At 37.1% G+C, this 25424-nt stretch overlaps 1 protein-coding gene across 6 annotated transcripts in view; it reads left to right on the forward strand.

Moving 5' to 3' along the window:
* BMPR1B (bone morphogenetic protein receptor type 1B) overlaps positions 1 to 25424 on the forward strand; it is a 203646-nt gene that overhangs the window by 99653 nt on the left and 78569 nt on the right. For all 6 annotated transcript variants that reach the window (XM_034440501.3, XM_087875291.1, XM_034440503.3 and 3 more), the window contains one exon: positions 21693 to 21887. In XM_034440501.3, the coding sequence (XP_034296392.1) occupies positions 21815 to 21887 (73 nt within the window). In that variant the 5' untranslated portion in view covers positions 21693 to 21814. The remainder of the gene's footprint in view (positions 1 to 21692; positions 21888 to 25424) is intronic.

Raw genomic sequence — 25424 nt, forward strand, 5'->3', positions numbered from 1 at the left:
TTAGTTTCTAAGTTTTTGCTGGACGTGTTGGTATTTGGTGACAAATTTTAAATGGCAGCACTCTGATTTGGTAATAAATGCCCAATAGCCCCATTGGCAAGCCATTTCTTTTTAAATTGGGCAATCAGCGTTGAAATTTATATCGTATTTGACTGTATTGTTCTTTTATTGATATGTCTGGAAGATCAGGGAAATTTAATTCTTCTCTTACATTTATATGTGACAAACTTCCTGTATTTGGTGCCACCTAAATATGTTTGATTTCAGTTCCCAGCAAGCCTTGCTGGTGGCATCACAGTGGGCTAACTGGTCTATGCATTTCCAACATCATATGTTCTTCCTACTAACTACATAGCTGTTGACCATTTCTCTGCTCCTGAATTTATGGAGATTTTTTTTTTCTTTCCTTACATTCTTGACATTTGTTGATAATTTATGGAGGTAAGCTAGATTCTAGGAACCATGGAAAAAATATTTTTTTGGTGCTGACCTCTCTTAAGAGTTCTGGACATCGTATTCTACTACCCATTCAAAGGGGACACTGCCAACCCAAATCAAATTTACTGATTAGGAAAACAGAAGCATTTTTTAAAAAACATCCAACCTGTGCACAAAGAGGCTCAATGTCTTGGCACACATTGACTGATAGGAATGAACAAAAGAAGGGTCAAACAAGCAGTCAGACTTGCAAGTTTCTGTTACAGTTCACTTTACAGTGAAAGTAGTATCATCCTTTGTAACACTGACTTCCTAGTCTAGCCTACTTAGAAAGAGCGACATCACTGCTTCATCAGTTGATTACTAGTAGACTTTCAGGTGGAATTCAAGGGTTTGGTTGACATCTATAAAGCCTTTCATGGTCTATGATCCAGATACTCACCTCTTTGGTAGGTTTGCTTGGCCCTATCCCTGTATCAGGGGTGTCAAACTGGCAGCCCGCATAGGCCACGCCCACCCCAGCTCCACGAATGGGACAAACATCACGGAATGTCACGTGACAGCAATGTGATGCGTTTGACACCTGTGCTCTAGGTTGTATAAAGCCATTCCCACCCTCACAGTCTTGTAGCTAGAACTCTAGTAGGACTCTTAGAAATAGGATGGTGGTGGCTGGAAATGTTTGTTTAGTTAACTTCCCTGATGCATGCTATGTATTGTACAGCTAAATTTCTGCTTTGTTATTGTTATTTGTTATTCTTAGTTGACGTTTCAGTCCTATTGGGTAAGCAGCCTAGAGTCATCTAGGCATACAAATTGATAAATAAATTGATATCATACAATAGTCCCTATAGCTGCTTTTCCTTCCTAATCTGAAAAAGTCTGACTAGAGTTCCTTTGAGATTTGATTGAAGTATGAGAAGCCAGGGAAATTACAGTCAGCTGGGCAAACAATAGCAATAGCACTTAGACTTACTGTATATACCGCTTCATAGTGCTTTTACAGCCCTCTCTAAGTAGTTTACAGAGTCAGCATATTGTCCCCAACAATTTGTGTCCTCATTTTACTAACCTCAGAAGGATGGAAGGCTGAGTCAACCTTGAGCCTGGTGATACTTGAACTGCCGAACTGTAGCTAGCAGTCAGCTGAAGTAGCCTGCAGTACTGCACTCTAACCACTGCGCCACCTCGGCTATCTATCTATCTATCTATCTATCTATCTATCTATCTATCTATCTATCTTTATGTATTTATTTTTATCTCAGTTTTATTATTTTTACAAATAACTCATATGTTAGGCAACTAACATATGTAATGCTCTTCCTTTCTCCTCCTTTCCTCACAATCCTGTGAGGTGGGTTAGATAGGCTAAGAGAGAGTGACTGGTCCAAAGTCACCCAGCTGGCTTTCATGGCTAAGGTATGACTTGAACTCAGAGTCTTCCATTTTCTAGCCTGGTGCCTTAAGCATTAGACCAAACTGGTCTATATCAGTTTATATATTGCTTGATGTAAGCAGTGTTGTCACGTATGCAAGAGCTCTATAATCCACCCAGGAAAATATTACTGCATTTTCTCTTTTCCCGCAAAAAAGTACAAGAATAATTATATTTCCAACACATTGAAGGTGAATGTTGTTTTAACTGAATAATAAATTTCTGGCATCAAAGTGCCTAAGCAACGATATCTCACTTGATTTGGCTTATTTCATTAACTGATATATATAGGGAGGACAAATACAGACTTTTGCATTGAAAAGGTTTGGCTGTCAAAATAGGGCTAGGATGGACTCTAGTCAGAAATCCTAGAGAGTGGTTTTGAGTCTTCTTTAAGTGGATTAGTGTTCTAATTTGATATGTGACAATTACAAATATTCTTGTCCTCCCTTGTATATAAGATATGACAATAAAATTGTCTTCTAATCCTGGAATATTGCAATCTGCATTTACTTATGACCTCATTCTGAAGGGTGACATAGTTAATTGTTCGTTGTCTATTTTTATTTCACTGGAAATCAAGGATGATTTTTTTTTCCCCATATGATTTAAAGAGGAGCGAGATGTTCACTCAGAGATGTCCTGGGAGATTGCTTCCCAGAACTTCTGGGACTTATCAAGAAAATAGTTCAGTGTGACCTCTTGGTATGAGATTAAAGTAAATAAAAATGGTGTGGGAGGATGTAATTTGAGGAGCCAGTTCCAGGTGTGGTGGGTAGGAAAAGCTGGAAACTTATACACAGACGAGAGTATAATCTCTAGAGAATTTTAAATGGAAGAGTGTGTTTTGTTTATTAGTCATGTGTTCATAATTTGGAAATGGATCTGCTAAAATGTACAAATTGTGAGCGCAGTTTTATTTAAAAGAAAATGGAATTAGGTTACCTAAATCCAGACAGCTGGGTACATTTAATTTAGAATCCAATTTATTTGGAAATTCATTATGGCACAGATTTCTCGATTCTCTTGCTAATATCTTTTATTGGTGCACTAGAAAGGTGTTTCCCTATTTTCCTGTAAAGGATGAATATGAAAATATTCTGTACTTACAGGTAGTGAATAAAAATAGTCCCTGACTTACGACCACAATGGAGCCCAAAATTCTAAGCAAGACAGTTGTTAAGTGAGTTTTACTTCATTTTACAACCTTTTTTGCCACAGTTGTTAAGTGAATTACAGCAGTTGTTATGTTAGTAATATGGTTGTTAAATGAATCCGGCTTCCCATTGACTTTGCTCATCAGAAGGTTACAAAAGGTGATCACCTGGAAACTTCAACCATTATAAATACATACCAATTGCCAAGAGTCTGAATTTTGATCACATGACCATGGGAATGCTGGAATGGCCGTGTGAAAAATGACCATAAATCACTTTTGAAAATGCCATTGTTACTTTGAATGGTCACTAAATGAATGGCTGTAAGTCAAGGACTACCTGTACTTGAATGACCCTGTTAATTAAAGAATCATTAGCCTAGACCACGGGTGTCAAACTCTCTGTGTCACATTGCCGTCATGTGATGTATCGTGATGTTTTTCCCCTGGAAAAACAGCGGAGCTGAGGTAGGCATGGCCTGCACCTGACGCCTTTGGCTCGCAGGCCACCAGTTTGACACCCCTGGCCTAGACTGTGTCATTAGTAAACTGCGCTAAAAAAATACATTGGAAAGTGAGAAAAGTGAAGTATATGTTCTTTTGGTAGAAGAATAGGGAAATTTTAGGGAGGGGCACTAGTATAGATCAAGATTTGGTTCATAGCAAGTAACAGAGAAACATTCTCTATGATCCATCAGCTCACTGAATGCAGCATGTGTTGATTTTAAGTCAGAATTTCATTCTGTTCATAAAAACAATCTGCAATAAAACCTGGAAGGTTCTGCATTTAACCATTGACTGATACTTTTGATTATACATTATTAAAAGTTAGATGTAATCTGGAAAGACATTTCACAACTATTCTGCTAGCTCTTGAAAGGAAGCTAAGTAAGGCTACAGTTCTATTCCCCCCCCTTCTATTCAACTGTTATATAAATAATTTAATCAACAATAATCTATTTTTATACCTTTCTAAGATGAAGAAAAGACTTGTTGTACAAATGATGCAGCTATTTCCTCCAAAAGGAACCATGAGGGCCCTTACACAATTGTAATATTAACACAGAAGTTGTATATTAATTCTTGAAAAGCTAAAATTAGAAATCTGGAAGTAGAGACAGCTTTTATATCACTGCGTGTACCTGTCCATTGTTGTGGTGGAACGTGTAAGATTCCATATGTGGAATGTTGATGGTCTTGTATGAAGGTAGGACTGTGGAGAAGATCTTTTTTCATTGCCAGAAGCCAGATGTATAGAGACATACATAAATATTTTATCTCCTTGATGCTGTCAAGACTTCCAGAACATGCTGATTGTGCAGATTTGCAAATGCTGTGGATATTACAATCCCTTTTAACAGGCAAAAGTTCCTCATTTTTGTGTTGCAACATAGAAAAACTGATCAGGAAATGACTAAAAAAAAGAGCAAATCATTAAATAATATTATGTAAAGTTTGTATGTTATAAATTATAGCTGAAATAATACTGGGTATCTGATTGATATTAAAATATCTTTTTAAATGTTTATTATTTCACATTTTTATCTTTTATAGATAATGACACCATTGAATGTAGAACTGTAATCTTTTATATTAGGTCATTAAAATTAAACTTATTTATTGCTACAATATCTGCAGTTCTTATAGATTTGCATTTTATATTGATTTTTGAATGAGCTAAAGATTCTTATTTTTATTAAATGGAACAACTGTAATTTTTTGTAATATTTCCAAAATGGACAATAGTATTTTCTAATTGCATATCTGAAAATCTGAAAAGTCAAATAGATTATTTGTATTAGGGACAACTTTTTAAATAAGCCATCTTTATGATCTCTTATTGTTAATTGCCCTATGTACTGTAAGTTGCTGAGTAAATCATGAGATTGTTGTGACACATGTTTCTGGTTATTGATGGCTTGTCATGTGCCCCCTTGAACCGGAACTGATGGTTGTGCACTGCCTGGAGTGTAGCAGTGATGGTATTTATCCTTGACAACTGTGGATTATTTATTTGTTTGGCTTCTGTTGTGGTTTTTAATAGTGAGTTTTGCCTTACAACTTCTCTTTAGACCTCAATGTTCATTCAAGTTGCTCTTTCACAGAATGAAATTTAATAGCCCCTGTATTTCAAATTCCAAATATTTGTGACCAAATTCTACTAATTTGGAAATCTTGAGTGACAATCCATATCTCACTATGAATGTGAGCAAAACATTGCAAGAAGATATTTTGAGACTATGCTATATTGTTATAGGACAGTGATGGCTAACCTTTTTGCCATTGCGTGCCAAAAGTGGGGGGAGTGTGGTGGGGGGTCACTCACGTACGTGCCCACACCCATAATTCTATGTGCCCCCCCCACATGCGTGTGCAACTCCCCCGCACTCCCCCCACTTTTGGCATGTGATGGCAAGGTAGGCCCGTTTTTTGCTCTCCCCAGGCTCCAGAGCCTTTCTAGGAGGCTGGAGAAGGCAAAGATGGCCTTCCCCATTTCCCCAGAGGGCCTCTGGAGGCCGGAAACAGCCTTTTTCCTGACTTCCAGTGGGCCCAAACGGCCCGAAAATCAGCTGGCTGGCACATGTATGCATGCCAGAGCTGAGCTTGCGTGTCCACTGATATGGCTCTGCGTGCCACTTCTGGCACATGTGTCATAGGTTTGCCATCACGGTTATAGGATCAGTCAGGGGAATGCTAATGTATTTGCTGGGAATACAACTTTAAGGCCCCCAGTTTATTATTACTATTTTAAATGCTCTATATCTCATGTGATTGTCAAAACTTGAAAACTTTCAACTGTTTGAATAAGATTTCTGGAAAGATTTCAGGTAAGCAAGTTGAAATGGTGGACTATTCCTCTCTTAAGCATGGAAGCTGGCTTGGTGACTTTTGGCCAGTCACTCTGTCAAGTCTAGACTGGGTTGTAAAACAACAACAGCAACAACTGTCTACCAAATTGTACTGGATTAGTATGATAGATCAGGGCCCACCTCCATCAATCAACAAAGAAGCTTTTATTGTACAGATTCAGGCTGATAATGATGGATAATGTATGTATATATGCATGTACATGTCATCATGAAAGGATGCTCAGATCACAAAAAAAAATTGCTAAATCCCGTTAACTATTAAATGACTTTGTCTCTGAATAAACATGCGTAACATTTTACCTTAATTGTGTGAGCTTGGAGCTTGCAATTCAGGTTTCATATCAGACATGAATTCGTATGCCACTCTCTCTTAATCCACTTATTAGAAAAATAGGGACAATAATACTTTTGTGCTATATAATGTGGCTGTGGTTGCTGCTTGGCAGTGTGTGCATGTCAAAGTTGTTTTAAATCTTTCTGCCTAAGAATGAAAGCAATGGATGTGAAGTACTTTTCAGCTCCAGCGCACTTTTGTTTATGTAGCCAAGGAAACTATATGTGTAAAGCTTATAAAGTCTATGTGGACATTGTTTGCAGAGTTGACTGAGAAACATGGAGCTGCACTCCAACTCAGCTTGATGGCAGCAAGTTAGGGATGGCTGGTTTCCATAATTAGGATACCAATAATTAGTTAAAAGTAGATGAAAAGGTGACAATATTCACTCTTTTTCATGTGGTGTATGCGGTCCTGTGGATTACAGCTCTTGCACATCTTTTCTGTTGGAAAAAAATCCATTCTTTGTTCAGAGATTTTTTTTTTGAGTAATAAGCATATGTTAAAATGTTAATTAAACCAAATAGCTTACAGAATTGGATACAAGTAGAATTTTAAGCATATTTTATGATTAACTTGAGGTGGCTTTTCAGTCCATTTAATAGATTTGCATTCATTTTCTTTATTAACGAGTTCAAATTGGTGAGTGCAGCTGACAGCATTGTAGCCAACAATGATGCATTGACAAACAGTGAAGCAGAAGACTTGAAGGAGGCTCAAGGTTTGTAAAAATATCAATAGATATTTACTTCTTTGAGTAGCCATCTTATACTGAGTTTGGTGGAAAGCAAGAGAAAAGTGGGCAAATCCAGAATTCTTAAATTTAAGTTCAAGAATCTATATAGTTGGTTACAAATTTTTCCATTGTTGCTGGTGACTCATGTTTATTTAAGTTTTCTGAATGGAGATGGGGAAGGCAAAAGGTTCCTATATGATTCCTATATTTCATGCAGGTTTTAGGAGAATATGGGATGAGGAATCCCATTAAGCTTGCCCTCTTTTCTTCAGGTTAGATGCTTTTGATACAGGTAGTCCTCTACTTACGACCACAATTGTGTCCAAAATTTCTGTTGTTATGTGAAACTTTGAGTTTTGCCCCATTCTATGACCTTTCTTGGGTGGTTGAGTGAATCACTGCAGTTGATAAGTTAGTAACCCGGTTGTTAACTGAATCTGGCTTCCCCGTTGACTTTGCTTGTCAGAAGGTCATAAAAGGGGAATCACATGATCTTGGGACACTGCAACAGTCATAAATATGAGTCAGTTGCCAAGCGTCTGAATTTTGATCATGTGACCATGGGGATGCTGCAAAGGTCATAACTGTGAAAAATGGTCATAAGTCACATTTTTTGGTGCCGTTGAAACTTTGATCTTACGAACTTTTGTAAGTTGAGGACTACCTGTTTCGAGGCTCTTTGTGACACATTTTCTCTAGGTATTTTAGCAGTCCCGAGTGGCAAATCTATCTAATTTTGCAAGTAAGAATATCAACATTACCTTGTTGATTATCATTAACCTAATCATTAATCAAATCTCAGACCATAAACTTCTAAATCTTAGATTCTCTTATTTCTTAACAACATCCATTTCTTTCATTCAAACCTAACAGCAGACAGAAAAATACAATTTAAAATCAGGCAGTTCCACGGTTTTTCTTGTCTTTGCAACTGGGAGAATGTTATATTTAACCCTTGTGTTTTTTCCTCCTGCTGTAAAAATCTGGCTATGTTCCCACTATTTAAGTGGTACATCAATTGTCAAAGCAGTTATTGTAAATAACTCATTCATTTATATTGCACAAATTCGTCTCAACAATGACAACTAATTTTTCCCCATCTTAGTAAATTTGTGCCATATGTGTTTTGGTGGAGTTCATTTTTTTTTTTTTTTTGCAAAACATATTCAAAAATGTTTATATATTTTTGTATAAGAAGTTGATAATCATAATTTTCCATTTAGTCCTAAGTGTTCTTTGTTCAGAATTTTTAATTCCATGATTAAAGCAACAGAAAACTGTAAATAGAATGTTTATTACAGATTTAGATCAGATTTGATACAGCTGCAAATCTGCCCTTCTACATGTATTTCAGTTCTTATTTTTCAACTTTTCTAAAGACTTTACATTTCAGTAACTGTGATAAAGATTTCTTTGATTCAACACCACTTTTTAGATATTTTGTATATTTGAGTCATGTAAGATTTCATAATTTTGTATAATTATGCATCTTAGAATTATCCTAATTTAAAAAGAAAAAATCCTACAGGACTGTCCTTTTTTTTTCTTTCCTAGTGTTTTCTCGTAAATGTAGGGTTTATTTTTTTCAGATTAATCACATGTTGATTCTGCAGGATTTTCTGCATATCAACAAAAATGCATTTTCCTTCCATAAAACAACTCGGTAGGAAGTGAATTGGGTTACTTTCATCTTAGGACAAATCAAATGTTTGTGAAATTCACAGAAGTAGCATGAATACTGAGGTTATAAAATACCCTGGTACACTTATTTTTTGGCTGCTTCCTTTTTTAAAAAACTTGAGTTGAATTTGAGTTATACTCTTTTGGTATAAAAAAGCCAAGCAATATGCAAGAACCTCAAGACCTAAACAATCTCAATATGGAATTATGATCTCTCAAGTTTTTTATTGTTTCTACCCTGTTTCTCCCAAAATAAGACATCTGCTGATAATAAGCCCAATCGGGCTTTTGAGCGCATGGCAATAAGGCCAAGCGCTTATTTCAGGGTTCAAAAAAAATATAAGATGGGGTCTTATTTTCGGGAAAACACGGTAGCATTTAGTAACACAATATCTGTTTCATAACATAGTTTAGCTTAGTTTATTACGTTGTAACTTCCATCCATTGTGGTTTGTAGGCCTACTGTACTGTGTGATTACCAGTGATGATCCTTTAAAAATTTCCTTGAATAGTTAAAAGTGCTTTTAAAAACATTTGAACACACTTTTTGGGGGTAACCAATATTTTGATATGATTTATGGTTTATGGTGCTTTAAAAATATTCTGATCCAGACTGTTTTATTGACATTTATAATCTCTCTAAAAGTTAGCTGATGATTTAGATTTTCATAATGCATAGCCCTATGTTGTTTAGAAAACGTACATGGCCATTGACCACACAAGATGCAAATAAGTAAAAAAAAAACCCATACAATTGAAATGCAGTTATGTATCTTAGAAGCCTCTCCTGCCCTCCGTTGGGTCTCAACTTCTAGGGAAAAACCAGGTTTTCACAGCTTTCTGTAAAGTCAGCAAGATATTAAAAATAAATATATATGAAGATGTTAGCTCCGAATAAGTGAAAATTGTAAGCACTTTAATATTTCCATCAACCTGTTTAATTTTAAGAGTACAATATGATCAAAATTAAGTCTACTGAGTGGCACTCATTGAAAAGAGAATGGCAACTTTGGAAAATTCAGCTATCGTACTTGTAAAATTAAGGTTGCCCTTGTCTCAACTTTAAATTAGGAGTGGAGAAAATAAATAGGTATCTCCCTAAATGAATAAGCTCAAATTTGTAACTCAAAATCTATTGAATTTGAATTTTATGTTCCATGTTAATGGAATCCTAGAAGAACACTTCACTTAAAACAAACACTGGACAAGATATTTTAGATTAAGTAAGAAAACAACATTGCAGCTTTGTTAGTTTTTTTAAAAGAAATATCAATTAAGAATCCAACACCATCTGAAGGACAACCAGCTTGTTATAAGATAAACTTCTAGGGCACAGTGAACTATGATCCTTGAAAGCAAACAGTGACTAATGATCCTTGGATAAAGGATTTATGCGTCATACCTTGGAGGAGATGGGGGTGTATCTTCTCAAGATTACATTTGATTACATTTGCCATCTTAAATAGAATTCCTTTGGAATAACCATTTTGAAAATACTGACATTCATTGCCTAATAATGTAATCAATTGTAAATACATTGTAAATACTGCAAAATAAGGACATGATATCAATATTCCAGTATTTGAGGGGCTGCCACAAAGAAGAGGAGGTCAACGTATTTTCCAAAGCACCAGAAGGCAAGACAAGAAACGGTGGATATAAACTAATCAAGGAGAGAAGCAACCTGGAATTAAGGAGAAACTTCCTAACAGTGAAGACAATTAACCAGTGGGGCTGCTTGCCTTCAGAAATTGTAGGTGCTTCATCACTGGAGCTTTTTAGGAAAAGACTGGACAGTCACGTATCTGAAATGGTATAGGATCTCCTGCTTGAACAGGGGGTTAGACTAGAAGACCTCCAAGATCCCTTCCAGCTCTAATTCTGATTTGATCTAATTGATTGATCCTAATCATGAATAGGATGATATCTTTGTTCATGCATGCAAATGGTAGATAGAATAAGATGTTTAAACGTTTTTTTCAACATTTCTTCCTTTTGTAATTTGTACATTGTATTTTTTTAAAGGCAAGTGCAATAAAAGTGGAACTAAGGTACTATAGGAAATGTTTGCCACAAAAGCTGCGTCCAAAAAGAAGATAGAAAAAAGGTGAACCAGGAAAGAAAGCAGCAGGGGAAGCACATGGTTGCTGGTTTGTTGGGTGGGCTGGGGAGCATTTGGGGTGTGGGTGGGAAGAGAAGGCAGTTGGGCAAATATATGCTGGCTGGCGGGGGGGCTGGGGCCACTGGGGTTTCCTGGAGCATCACAAGCAGCCCCAGAGTCGCCCTTTCTGGGGTTGTTTGCCGCCCTTGAGGCAGAGTGCAGGGAGGCTAAAAGGAGATAAATGGGAGGGCAGGAGATAGATAGGTAGGAAGTAATTGAAATGCCCATGCAGTTGTACGTTTTGGCTGCCAAGCACCCAAAATTTGATCATGTGATCTTAGTGTATACATGTGATCATGTGTACGACGGCCATAGGAAGGATCAAGAGTTTTATTTTTCAGTGCTGTCCCTGAACAAATGGTCATAAATCGAGGAGTACTAATACTAAATCCTTTTTCCCCTTGCTAATATTTTTTCCACTTTATCCCTATCGTATCTTTTTTTAATCTACTCAGTTTAAATGATTTTTAAACGCAAAATTTAGGCCACATGCTCCCGAGCTGAAGAAGATTTAGCATAATACATAAAATTATCTGCTACAATGTCCTACCTGTCAGTGACTACTTCAGCTTCAAACACAACAATACACGAGCAAACAATAGATGCAAGCTCATGGTAAACCGCTCCAAACTCAATTGCAGAAAATACGACTTCAGCAACAGAGTGCTCAATGCCTGGAATGTTCTACCTGACTCTGTGATTTCTTCCCCAAAGCCCCAAAACTTTAACCTTAGACTGTCTACTGTTGATCTCACCCTATTCCTAAGAGGTCCGTAAAGGGGGCGTGCATAAGTGCACCAATGTGCCTACCGTCCCTATCCTACTGTCCCCATTTATTCATATCCATTTACTGTATTCCTAATCATGTTTATACTTATATCTGTTCTTATACATGCATAAATAAATAAATAAATAAAGATTCCCATCTGAACTAGAAAGTGTTAGAAACTATTTAAAGGAGATTATTTTAAGTCTGTTTCTCACAAAAGCACTTTAGACATTTTCTAAACTCCTGTGATCCAAGAGGCTGCACTCTTTGAAGAAGAATGGGAAAACAGAAGCCAAGAGAAGAGGAAAGAGTTTTATTTTGAATTGGAAACAATAACAGTTTTTTTTAAAAAAATAGAATTACTGTTTGTATAAGGCAAAGTTCATGGGATTGCGCCTAGAGAAGACAATGAGTTTGAAAAACATCCAATTCACTCAAGTTGGAGTAAATATGAGAGTATATACGTCTGTATGATTGTATTTGGGGTGTATGTGTGAAAAAGTACAGATACCCAACCTCCACTTTTCTTTGGTTATGAAAACAAAAATGAAATGAAATAAAATTGGACCCTCCCAATTGAAATCCATAACCTTCTTACAGCTTCAGCCGATTTGTTTATCCTGCCAAGGAAGCAAGGTATTTATAGGTATCATGTCAGAACCATCTGTATGTATTATTTTGGATAAAGGATAGAGTCATATGTAACTTTAGGATAATTTTAATAGAGTCAATCTTCTTCAGTAGCATTGCTATCATTTTGCAAAGTGTTAAAATCCCTTAAACATGAAACTTAACAACCATAAGAGATGTGTGGGGTGTATGTGTGAAAAAGTCCAGATATCTACCAACCCATACTTTTCTTTGGCTATGCCTATTTGCTGTGTATGCAAATGTTTACAAAGAACTAGTCCTTGGACTGAAAAATATTCATCTTCCTAATTAATGTATCCTGAGATCCTTAAACTTCCCGGCTTCTCTCAGTGGCTTCTGTCATCCTCCACCCCTCCACCCTCTCAATCCCTGTCTCAGAATATTAATGCAGCGGATAATTGGGTTCAGTTTTGGATTCTCTAGATGGCTTATTGCGGGTGCTAATCCTCACAGAGGCATCTGGGAAAGTGAAAGGTTAGCCATGGCCTTTGATCTGGATTATGGAATTTGAAAAAAGAAAAAAAAAAAAGACTTCTGCAGTCATGCAAATCATCCTTGTTCGATTCCTAGAATGGGTACTGCTGAATTGGCTTTTTTCTCCCCCCAGTTATTGTGTGGGATTGCCATTTTTTTAAAAAAAAAACTCTCAGTGTTGGCAGTTGTTGCCCCCACAACATCTGGAGGATATCAGATTGCAGAAGCCTGCCTTACTGTTTTAAAAATCTACTATTGTTGCTCAATGGAATGGATAGGACTCTCTCGGTTGTCTGAAATCTAAAGGCATTCTAGTGGTGGAAAGCTTAGTGGTGTTAATTCCCTTTTTCTCCCCCTGTTTCCTAATCAAAAGATGTAATTATCTTGGTGTTTTTTTTTTCCTTTAAGAGAAACCGACTGATGCTTATTACTGAAAGTCCATGAGAACGGTACTAAAGCGTCTTTTGCCATTCTATTCTTTGACTTTTTCTTAGCTAACTGTCTTTAAGACATTTGTTGCCAGCAGCAATGGTGAGAATTTGTTGAAAAACACACTTTTAGTAGACAATTGTACCTAAGTCTACGATGACACGGCTTTAAACTTTATTAAGTCTGTCTTGGACTCTTCTTTCCTCTCCGAAGTTAAATGGAAGAAGGCTTTGGCAGTCGCCCTGCTGTGAGCTTGATTGATGCAGAAAACATCTGAGGGACTTTTGTTTCCCTGCTTGTTCTTCATGAGTGCATAATGTGTGAATACTCAAATAAGGTCAGCCCTTATCCCATGTAATCTAGGCCTGAAAGCAGATCAAGAGTGACAGTCATACCCCATAAGTGAGAACACAAATCATCCTTTGCAGATTTGTGAGGTGTTTTTTTTTTTTAAAAAAAAACCTCCCTTTCTCCTTCCATCTTGGAGACGGGTGGGAGGGGAATGAACCAACTTCTTCTTGAAAAGAAAGAGAATACATGCTTGGAATGTAATACTGCTCCTTCAAGGCAGATCTGGGGGGACTGGAGGGCAGATTTTTGTTTGTTTGTTTGTAATGAAGCATTAGTCTTTTCACTGGAAGATTCAAGAAACGGTTTCAGTTTTGGGTTCTTCCTGGCTAGCAACATGGAATACTGCAAATTGGGAACGGAGTGAGGAGAAATTCTTTCCCCATTTGAAGTTGGGGAAAGAAAGGCTTACTGAATTTTCCTTCAGAATAATTGAAAAAAAAAAACCCCAACAGCAACCTTGGGTGGGTTTTTATTGTTGTTTTGGTTAACCAATCAACAGATTGCTAATCTTTTGAATATGGACATTATGTGATCCTATAAAATGAATCTTGATGGGAAAAAAAATATTTCCATTGGACCTGGCCTGATTTTAAAGCAACACCAGACATGGATAAGGATAGGAAAACTATCCTGATACCCCCGCACCAAGTTGATATATAAAATAGAGTCAGTCAGCTCTTTTTATGTCCTCTTTTAGGACATGGTAGTTTGGTCGTTGATTGAGACAAAGTGATTTAAATTTGAATTGGGTAAATATTTCTATTTGGAGAAGGCAAAGTTTGAATGCAATTTGTAGCTGGTTTATTACTATTATCTCGTTTATTCATTAAACATGAAATTCAGTCAACTGAACATTTAAAAATGTGTCACAAATATGATTGACTGGTACTAATGGTTGATCGGATTGCTGCCAGCGTCCTAGGTATCAACCAAGTACCTTAATAATAATAGTATTATTATATCATCATCATCATCATCATCATCATCATCATCGCCCAGTCAGCCAGATGTTCAGACTGGATTTGGCATTTTTGTGTACTATTGAGTCCTTACCAAGGACTTGGGGTAGGCAGATCTGGATGTTTGATAGTGTTACAGATGCCGCAGGATGGAAGCTATTCCAGGTAAAGCTGCCTTCTGCAATTGATTGACAGTGAATCTGTCAATGCCAGTGGTGTTCAAGTGGTGCTCCAATTGCTTTGAGATTGCATCCAAGGTGTCTATTACTATCCTTGCTTGCTTTTGCCACAGTCGTTCTAGTTCTATTTTTGGTCTTTGTATTTTGTTATCTTCTCCAGTTCTTTCTCTTCTATTCTGCTGTCTCCAGGCACTGCCACATGCACTATCCGGACTTTTTTGTTTTTTTTTATCGACAGTTGTTAAGTCTCGGATGTTATGTGGCCAGTGCCTGTTTTTTTTTTTTTAATTTTAATTTTTATTATTATTATAAACTTTTATTCATTAAACATGAAACTTGTTATTCTCCTCCTCTTCCTCCTTCTCATCCATTGTACAGTCAGTATCTGATATTAGTAGATATAGGCAGGTAGTGGATTTGGCGTTTTTGTTATTATCAAATTTATATGCCGTCCATCTCATGGCTTAAGGTTCATATTACATTACGCCATGGTTTGTTGTACTTTAAAGAAAATGTCACAATTGTTTGGATTGGCACCACATCTTAGGTCAAACCAAAGAAACCATATTAAGACTATAATAAATAAAATGTCAGGGAAATACATACATACATACATACATACATACATACATACATACATACATACATATATATATGTAGATCTTTGGTTATTCGGGTTTTCTCCCGCGTAAAATTGGAGGTTTCTTGGCAACGTTTCGACGAAGTCTCATTCGTCATCTTCAGGCTGGTGTTCTCGGCTTCGTGCTTCTAGGAGCAATGTGTGTGATCGCAGCTGTTTGCTCCTAGAAGCACGAAGCCGAGAACACCAGCCTGAAGATGACGAATGAGACTTCGTCGAAACGTTGCCAAGAAACTTCCAATTTTATGCAGGAGAAAACCCGAATAACCAAAGACCTACATACAAACACCCGCGAAAACCTCAGAAAACATATGTGTGTGTGTGTGTGTGTGTGTGTGTGTTTCCTTTTCGTAGGCTTTATGTGTATTTCTCTTTAGCCAGGTTCTTCCTATGTAAACCAAGATTTTTCTGCAGCCCTAATTCAGTGAAATCACAATCCACTAGTTTCTAGGCTTTTTTTCTGGCAGCCAGCAAACACTCTGCTGCCCATTGGGAGACTAAGGAGACTAAGATAGATCTATTTCGGACTTATAAGTCCTCATCAATTAGTCACACCCTCATCCCATGTATCCTCCCTGTAAAGGTACAGTATTTGTTTTCTTTCATTTTCGTAGGCTTTATGTGTACTTTTGCTGGCTGCCAGAAAAAAAGCCTAGAAACTAGTGGATTGTGATTTCACTGAACTAGGGCTGCATAAAAATCTTGGTTTACGTAGGAAGAATCTGGCTAAAGAGAAATACACATAAAGCCTCATAAAGCGTCATATCGTCACTGCTACCAGCTCGGCGGAATCGGGCGGAACCCATCACTGGTGCTAAGGTCTTATCATTTTCTTTCCTATTTTATTTTTCCTTCAGGAACAAAAAACAGCATATTTACCCTTCCCTTATATTTCTAATAAAAATAAGCCTGTGGGGGAGGCTGGGCTTACAGTGATTGGCCTGGTGTTAGGCCAATCCAATGAGATTCTATAACTCAAAGTGGATTAGAAAATGGATACCACCATTTTAATTTAAACATCTTAACCCTGCACCACTGTCTCTCTCTGTAACCAACAAAACTGGGTTTTTTGTGTGTGAAACAAACTAACATTTAAAAAAAAAACCCAGAACCAATCATTAACCTCTACAGAATTTTTATAATTTACTGGTTTCCATATCAGCGAGAGAACAGTAATATTCAGCTCTTGGTTTATGCCATTTTTAATGCTGTCAGACCTTTCCAATAGGCTAATTAGAAATAGGGAGGTAGAATTACACCACTGACAGGATTAAAAAGCACGGACACAATGTTGATTTTTCATTTATATATACTTTTAAAGACTTTTATTGATGAAATCCTCCCTACAGAATTGAATATTTATCCTAGCAATATGTAATTGAATGATGTAATATAGATTATATCAAAATGAAAAAAAAAATCTAAAAACTAAGAAGTCTTCTTATTCTGGCATAATTAGAGTAGCTTCACATACTATTTATTTTGAATTGTGCTGCTGTTATTATAGAGGGCCTAAAGTGTTTATTTAGATGAAGCCTGAGTCTCAGGACTATGAAAACAAAAATAAAATGAAATAAAATTGGATCCTCCCAATAGAATTCCTTAAGCTTCTTACAGTTCAGCCGACTTATTTACCCTGCCAAGGAGGCAAGGTATTTTACTGGTATTGTGTCAGAACCTTCTGTATATACAGTATTATTTCGGATAAAGGATGGAGTCATATGTAACATTAGGATAATTTTTATTAGAGCCATCTTCTTCAGTAGCATTGCTATCATTTTGCAAATTGTTAAATATCCCTTAAATATGAAACTTATAACCATAAGAGATGTTGCCTCCTTAAATCAGATTTCCTTTCAATGTTGTGCCTTAAACTTTAGGTCACTGAAGTTTAGCACAGTAAGTTACTAAGTAAGTTGAAATGTAGGAACAAATGCATCATATGCTTTTATCCATATGGATGTCTTGCCCCTTTCCTTTTCTTTTCTTCTTTCAAAAAAAGTATGTCAGTGGTTGATAAAAACCACCTTTTTGCAAACTTTCTACAATGACGAGTATTTATGAAAAAAAAATTCGAAGTGGTTTTGAAACAAAGCAGACACACATTCAAGATACATTAAGAACGGTAATAGAATCACTTTTGTGACACGAAAAATGTTGTATGGTAGGACATAGATTTGTGGAAGGAGATTGAGAAAATAGTTTTCTAGTATCTCCAGATAAAATCACACCTCTTCAAAAACAAAAAGGATCAACATGAGGAACTCTACGAATGCAATGTATCACTTTTTCTAGTTTGTTCCAAATTTTTAATTTAAAATTTTCATGACCTTTATAGAATTAAGTATATGCAGCCTTTCCAGAAAGCTGTTACTGTGTGAGTTTTCCTTAGCATGTTTAGATTACATGAGCCCTGATCATATGAACTGAGCCTTGAATGAATGAACAAATATAATTAATGTTTGCAGAATTCTGTTCCTGGTTTTCTTTAAAATCATATAGTATTCAATAGTTTGTGATTGGCCTATGAACAGAACAGAACAGAACAGAACAGAACAGAATAGAATAACAGAGTTGGAAGGGACCTTGGAGGTCTTCTAGTCCAACCCCCTGCTCAGACAGGAAACCCTATCCCATTTCAGACAAATGGTTGTCCAATCTCTTCTTTAAAACTTCCAGTGTTGGAGAATTCACAATTTCTGGAGGCAAGTTGTTCCACTGATTAATTGTTCTAACTGCAGGAAAATTCTCCTTAGTTCTAGGTTGCTTCTCTCCTTGATTAGTTTCCATCCATTGCTTGTTGTCCTACCCTCAGGTACTTTGGAGAATAGCTTGACTCCTTATTCTTGGTGGCAACCCTTGATATCAGAACACTGCTATCATGTCACCCCTAGTGACATACTCAAGGTTTGAACCAGAGGAATCTAGTTTCTTTTTCACAGATTTGATTCCTATACCATAATGCAGGATATAGCATTATATTTTTTTAAGCAAATTGATATGATTTATTTTTTGTATCCTATATTTTCAATATGTACAACAGCATATAATCTAAGTGTTAAGATAGTATTATATAACTAAATGAACAGATATGACATATGTGATTCACTGGGTTCTTTCTGCAATATAGAATTTTCCTGAAAACACTGAAGACATATTGGCAGGTCTAGTTTAGGATAAAATGTAAACATAAAGATAAATGTTTCTTCTGGCTAGTTGTGTCCAACTGTAGGGCTGGTGCTCATCTCCATTCCTTAGCTGATGGAGCCAGCATTGTCCAAAGACATTTTCGTGGCCACCATGGCCAGCATGATTATAAGCCAAAGGTGCACAGAACCCTGTTACTTTCTCACCAAAGTGATACCTATTTATCTACTTACATTTGCATGCTTTCAAACTACTAGGCGGCCAGGAACTGGGACAAGTAATGGGAGCTCATCCTGTTGTTTAGCGCTCTGGTCTCAAATCCGGGCTGTTAGCTTTCCAACTGATAAGCTTAGCGTCTTTTACTGCTGAGCCACCGTGCCCCCTAGTTTATGAAATGTAGTATGGTCAAAACAACTTCAGTGCTTTTAAATTTAAGAGGCCATAAAAAAGCTTTTAAACCAGTTTAAATGCTGGACAAAACTTCCTCAAAGCAACTATCTGCCTTTCACAACAAGCTTGAAGATCCATTGTTTTTCCCAAAATTGAACAGAAAGATATACAGGCAGTCTTCAGTTCAAACCATTCCTTTAGTGACCATTTGAAATTACAATAGTATGGGGGAAAGTGACTTATAGGTGATTCTCACTCATTGCAGCACCCATGGTCATGTGATCAAGACCTGCTTGGCAACCAGCATATATTTATGACGGTTTGAGAATCCCAGGGTCACATGATTGCCATTTGCCATCCTCCCAGTCAACAAGCAAAATCAGTGGGGGAAGTTGAACCCATTTAACAACTGCAGTGATTCACATAACAACCATGGTAAAATTGAGCACAACTCCCTTAATTGCCTTGCTTAGCAATTGTGATTCTAGTCCCAGTTACGTCATAAGTCAAGGACTACCTGTACTTTTCCAAAATTATATTAAAAAAGCGTATAGATGTCAAATCTGCAGAATGGGGGTGGGGTGGGGGTTGGAGAGAGAGAATGTTAAAACATGAATTCTTTTATAGGATTGAACTGAAGTTTGGAACAAGTATGGACCACTTTAACTAGAGACTATGTGCTAAATTCCAAGTTATTTTTTTGATGTTTCAATTTTTTTTTACAAGCAGTAAAATAGTAAGGCTTTTTTTCTTATAATCCTTGACTGAAGCAGGACATGCTTCTCTGGCAATGCTCTCCAGAGAAATAGAGGAGAAAAGTTTGTGTTTTAATATAGTCCAGCAGAAGAACACTAAACTAATTATCCCAAAGGTGCTTTTTTCAAGACGTAACTGGACTTTTTGTTTTTCTTTGAAGACTTTTTGCTTCTCACTCGAGAAGCTTCTTCAAAGCTGAAGAAGAACCATGACCTGGATGACTGACAATTTCCATAGACACTAAACTAATTACGATCACTAAACTAATGGACCTAGATGAAAGATATAATTTAATTTATTTATTAGTTTTATAACTCTTTTCTACAAGAAGTCAAAGATGACTTGTTATCTTGTTATCCCCGTGGCAGCCACCCCTGTACACAGACATGTCTGCAGGTGGGGTCATGGGAGTTTGAGGGAGGACAAGTGACAAAAACAGCAACGGTGCAATGCCACCTTTACAAAAGGGTGTGAGCTTGTATTGGGATGGACCTTGAATTTCTGTCATTGAGAGAAAAGCATTTGATCCTGTAGATCAGGGGTGTCAAAATCGATTTAATTGAGGGCCGCATCAGGGTTGTGTTTGACCTCGGGTTGGGGTGGATGTGGCCAGGGTGGGCATAGCCAGCTCGACATCATTTGTGTTGGGGGCGTCTGTGGTGGCCTGAGCGCTCTGCCAGCGAAAATGGGCTCTTGAGCTCTGTTTGCGACGGCCTCCTGCAACCCTCTGCCAGCGAAAATGGACCTCGGGAGGGCTGCATGCGGCCCTCCCGAGCTCCATTTTCGCTGGCAGAGGCACCACGGACCAGTCCTGTGCTGTTTCCAGGGTGGCGCCGTGGGCCACATCTAAGCACCCCACGGGGCGGATCAGGCCCCTGGGCCTTGAGTTTGAAATCCCTGCTGTAGATATTTATGCATATAAGCTTTGTTAGGCTGAACAAGAGAGGGGGACTGGCCTCTGAGTATCCATGGATGATAAGGGTAGATTTGAATCTGGATCTTTCCATCCTATCCCAATACTTTCACTATGGATCCCTTTACCAAAGGATAAACTCCCTCTGATAGAATGGAATTTGCTTCTAAGAAAACACGTACAGGGTTTTGTGATGAGACTGGGTTACTTACATAGGAGAGCAGGGTGGATAAAAATCAATGATTTTTTTAAAAAAAAATTAAAAAAAATCAGATTTTTTTGATTTAAGTCGGATTTTTTTTATTTAAATCAGATTTTTTTGATTTTTATTGAATTTATTTTAATAAAAAACTTTTGGGGTAAAAATCTATCGTAGGATAGTTTTCTATTTAAGATACATAAATAATTTAGTTTATTCAGCATGAAATGGAGCTTAGTTATGTCGCATGAGGCTGTATATTCTGCAACACTGGGACTATCGGTGAGTCAACAGTGGGTCAAAGGAGTAGCAGAGATGACAGTTGCTCTTTAAAAATTATGATTTAAATCGAGTTGATTTAAATCAAGCCTTTTTACTAGTGATTTAAATCATGATTTAAATTGTGATTTAAATCAACTCGATTTAAATCAAATCCACCCTGTAGGAGAGAGCAGCCTGTTGACCTCAGGGGGCTTCTAGGTGGCCTAGAAACTTATAAATAATAGTGGAAGTAAGATTTGATTTATTTATTATCGTTCCTTTGTGTGTGTGTGGGGGGGTGCTGTCAGAAAAGGGCAATTGCCAGTGTAATACATTCTGTGAAACAATATTTTTAAAAAAAAAATTACAGTTACATTTGTGGAGGTGAATAAAATAGACTTACTTTTGTTTCTGGATCATCCCTGGCAGAATTATACATCTTGTTAGAAACTACGTGTTTGATTTTTGAACCAGCATGGCTTTGTTTTGCGAACATGAGTGTGAAATTGACAAGGGAGCTGAGATTCTTTCTCATTCTATCTGAGTTTCTCTCCTCCCTCTTTCTCCTGATTTGCTGCAACTTCTAAGTTTACATGAATTCCCTGTGTGGGCAGCAATCAGTCCATGCTCCTGTCTCAGGAATCCAGTCCTGCTTGGAGTCCTGCTGCCCTTTTGTTGTCCTTCCTCCAAGGGTGATCAGTTGAGGACTATGTGGTGACAGAACCAGTTTGTAACAGGCTTGTCTTTCAACTTCTCTTCTTTAGGCTCTGCTGCCACAACTCATCTGAATTGCTGAGAGGCGGGATCACGAGAGCCTCTCTGGGAACGAAGCAAGCGAAAAAGAAGAGAACTGCTAGAGCTGCTGCCGCTATTGCTTCTTGCTGAAATGAACTGGCTAGATGAACCGAATTGGCAACTTCACATTTCCTTCCTTGTGCTGCTCTCCATTCACACGAAGGGTAAGAAGATAAAATGCTATGCAATGTATCTCTCATAGGGGGCTGAACTAAAAAGTGCAACTTAGGCAGAATCTCTGAGCTTCTTGGGTTATTAAAAAAAAAAAAGATTTGTGTTCAAGGTTCCACAAGGTTTATAGTGTTGTGCATGGAAAGGCTTAATTTAGAATTAGATGGATGTTTCTAACTTGCCAGGCTTCTCCTTTGTTTTTCTGCCTTTTAAAAATACTGCTGTGTGGTTCTTTGAATAATATTTCAAATAGAATGATGCGGTGCTCCAGAGAGCCCTTTCAAAATCAGTAGCAAGTGCTGCTTAATGATGCCATTTTAAAAGAGCTATTGGAAAGAATTAAAAAGACAGTATTAAGAGATTTGGGCTCTTAGCATTTTTAAGGTACAGTAGCTAATTAATGCAAATGACACTTGAGGAACAGCAAACTTTTTTCCCCCTCAGAAGCACTAAGAAATGACTGAAAAGGAAGAAAGGAAATTTAATGACCTCTTCTGGGATCAAATGTTTGATGTGCTTCAAAAATCTAGAAACAGATATATAACCAAAGAAAGAAAACAGACTGATTTAAATAAATTATATTAGCAATTAGTACATTTCCATGAAGTCAGTTGTATACACAGCTGTGGAACTACTCTGGTCAAAAATAGAACATTTCTACTAATTTGAACAATACTGTTCAGCTAAACTTAACTGGTAGTTGAGAAATTAATTTTCAAAACTTTATGTAACTTAAAGTGGTATACATTTTTTTGACCTATTGAAATCAATTAATTTGAAAATATCCAGCTCTCACAGTTGTCTGGTAACAAACCAGTGTCTTAAATATACCACTTTGGTTTATGAAGGCTTACCTTACATGCTCTTTGAGGATACATTGCCTGTATTTACACACTCTACCTGAAATATGGTGACATAGCCTTATATTTTACTTGTAGCATTATCTGGCTGGTATCCAACACAAGGAGAAAAGAATTTTGTATACTCACTTAGATAAAACAATCCAAGGAATTGCTTACGGAAGATAAATCCAGTTTTCATAATTAGTTCTTTTGGTCCATTCTTGGTCCTCTACCCCAGTGTCCCCCCATGTGTAGGTCCCATTCCGGTGAAGAAGATCAGCATTTACACACTTAATGTAATGTATTACTTGAGTAATGTGAGCTTTGGGGCAGTAACTGCTGTGTCTTCTGGTTTCAACAAGATGGTATTTGCAGTATAATACATTTTAATGTTTGGTGGTCCCCATGGCACTTGCCATACCCTCTCATTGCATGCTTTTCACTTGTGTCCCCCTTGAAATATCCTTGTTTTCCCACGTTATTGAGGAAGTTCAAGGGTGACTTTTGAAGAATTAAAGACTTAAACAGATTTTGGATAGTTTATATTCCATTCCCAGATGGCATGCAGCTCTTCCCACCTTAAAATGCAGATTCTTAATGGTTTGGCTGATACTCAAGGGAAATAGATCTGTACTGAGATACGAACATCTGTAAGGGTGTGGAGAGATTTATGCAGGAAACCTGCAGTGAACTGCTGAAAGACTAATACTGACAATGTTTCCATCCAAAGGAACTGAATATTGTTTTTTGATTAGAATATTAAAAATGGGAAACACGAGCAAAACTTAAACAAATATGAATACAGAATCTGAACTAAAAATGGTTTCTTTCTTTTCCTTTTCCTTTTCCTGAGTCTGTATATAAAGCATATATATAGATCTTACTTTCATCTCTACTTCAATTATTAATATTATCCAGGTATTTTACAGGGAAATAAGGCTATGGAATTCATATCTATTATTCAGATTCTCCAGAGAGCAGGGTATTTTCTACATTTCTTATATGGAGATAACTATTTCTTTCCATGTTTGGTCAAATGATATTTATTGGCATGTAGAAATATGCCACTTGGTACTTAGGTAAAGGTAAAGATTTCCCCACACATGCGTGCTAGTTGTTTCCGGCTCTAGGGGGCGCTGCTCATCTCCGTTTGTAAACCAAAGAACCAGTGCTATCCGAAGGCGACTCCATGGTCATGTGGCCGGCATGACTAAACACTGAAGGTGCATGGAGCCCTGTTACCTTCCCACCAAAGTGGTCCCTATTTTTCTACTTGCATTTTTTACGTGCTTTTGAACTGCTAGGTTGGCAGAAGCTGGGACAAGTAATGGGAGCTCACTCCATTATGCGGTGCTAGCGATTCAAACTGCTGACCTTCTGATCGACAAGCTCATTGTCTTAGCCACTGAGCCACTGCGTTCCTAACTTGGTACTTACAAAGCCCAAATTATTATTTTCAGAAAAATCTTTCTTACTCAGAAAAATATACTTATTTGTATATCTCATCCTAGAATCGGAGAACATTTTGCATCTCAGAATGAATGATCTTGTTTATCTCAAACAAGATTAAAAATCACTTGGTGTACACGTTGCCCAAGGCCAAACTGAACAAGAAGCTAAATGTATATGGATTTTCCTTGAAATCAGATAGAGTGGAAATGGGATGGACTATCTGTTGATGTTTGTCCTTCACAGATTTTTCGCAACTGAAATGGATATATCTGAGCTTCTGTTGCTTTCATTAGAGAAAATATATATAGTTGTAACTTTTCCATAACAAATCAAGTAATAATTTGATAGAGTTTTAATTATATTGGGAAAATAAAAGAGGAGGGAAGAGCTTAATAGATTCTAATCCAGTTATGATCCAGGCGTCTTCCTGAATCTAAAATGTTTGGGAGATCTATTCATATATCTCCAGCATTTTAGTAGTTTAGCAAAAGACCGCCATTGTAGAATGAAGCATTCTGTTTCTTTTATTTATAAATGAAGAATAAAAAAAATCATCCATGTATATTGCAGGTAGCTAAAATAAGAGATATTTGAATAAAACAAAGATATGGTAGCTCAGTTTCAGTTTATGTCATCATGAGAATTTGCCTTACACAAAAGTTGCTTTGTTTCTTTATCCCCTTAGTATTCAGTATAACGTGGAAAAAAAAAACTTCAATCATTTAGAATGCTAATCAATAACAGTTCTAAATTCGGAGGGGAGCTTCACAAATACAGAAGAATGAGGTTATGCCTGGAATAGCAGATGTAGACATTGTTTGTAGTTAGAATTTATTTATTTATTTGTATACCATTTTTATTATTTTTACAAATAACAAAAAGTGGCAAACATATCCAACATACCGTACCTTCCTTTTTTTTTTTTTTAATTTGATTTATATGCTGCCCTTCTCCGGAGACTCAGGTGGCTTACAATGTGCTCAGCAATAGCCTTCATCCTTTTGTATATTTATACAAAGTCAGCTTATTGCCCCCACAACTGGGTCCTCAATTTACCTACCTTAGAAAGGATGGAAGGCTGAGTCAACCTTGAGCCTTGGCGAGATTCAAACCTGCAGTAATTGCAGGCAGCTGGTCTTAATAACCAGCTTAATAACAGGGTGCCTTAGACCACTGTACTACCAAGGCTCTTTTCATCACAACAACAGCCTTGTAAGGTGCGGTTGGGCTGCAAGG

Source organism: Pantherophis guttatus, chromosome 8 (genome assembly GCF_059756535.1).
Source record: "Pantherophis guttatus breed Tessera chromosome 8, ASM5975653v1, whole genome shotgun sequence".
In the NCBI taxonomy this organism is placed as follows: Eukaryota; Metazoa; Chordata; class Lepidosauria; order Squamata; family Colubridae; genus Pantherophis; species Pantherophis guttatus.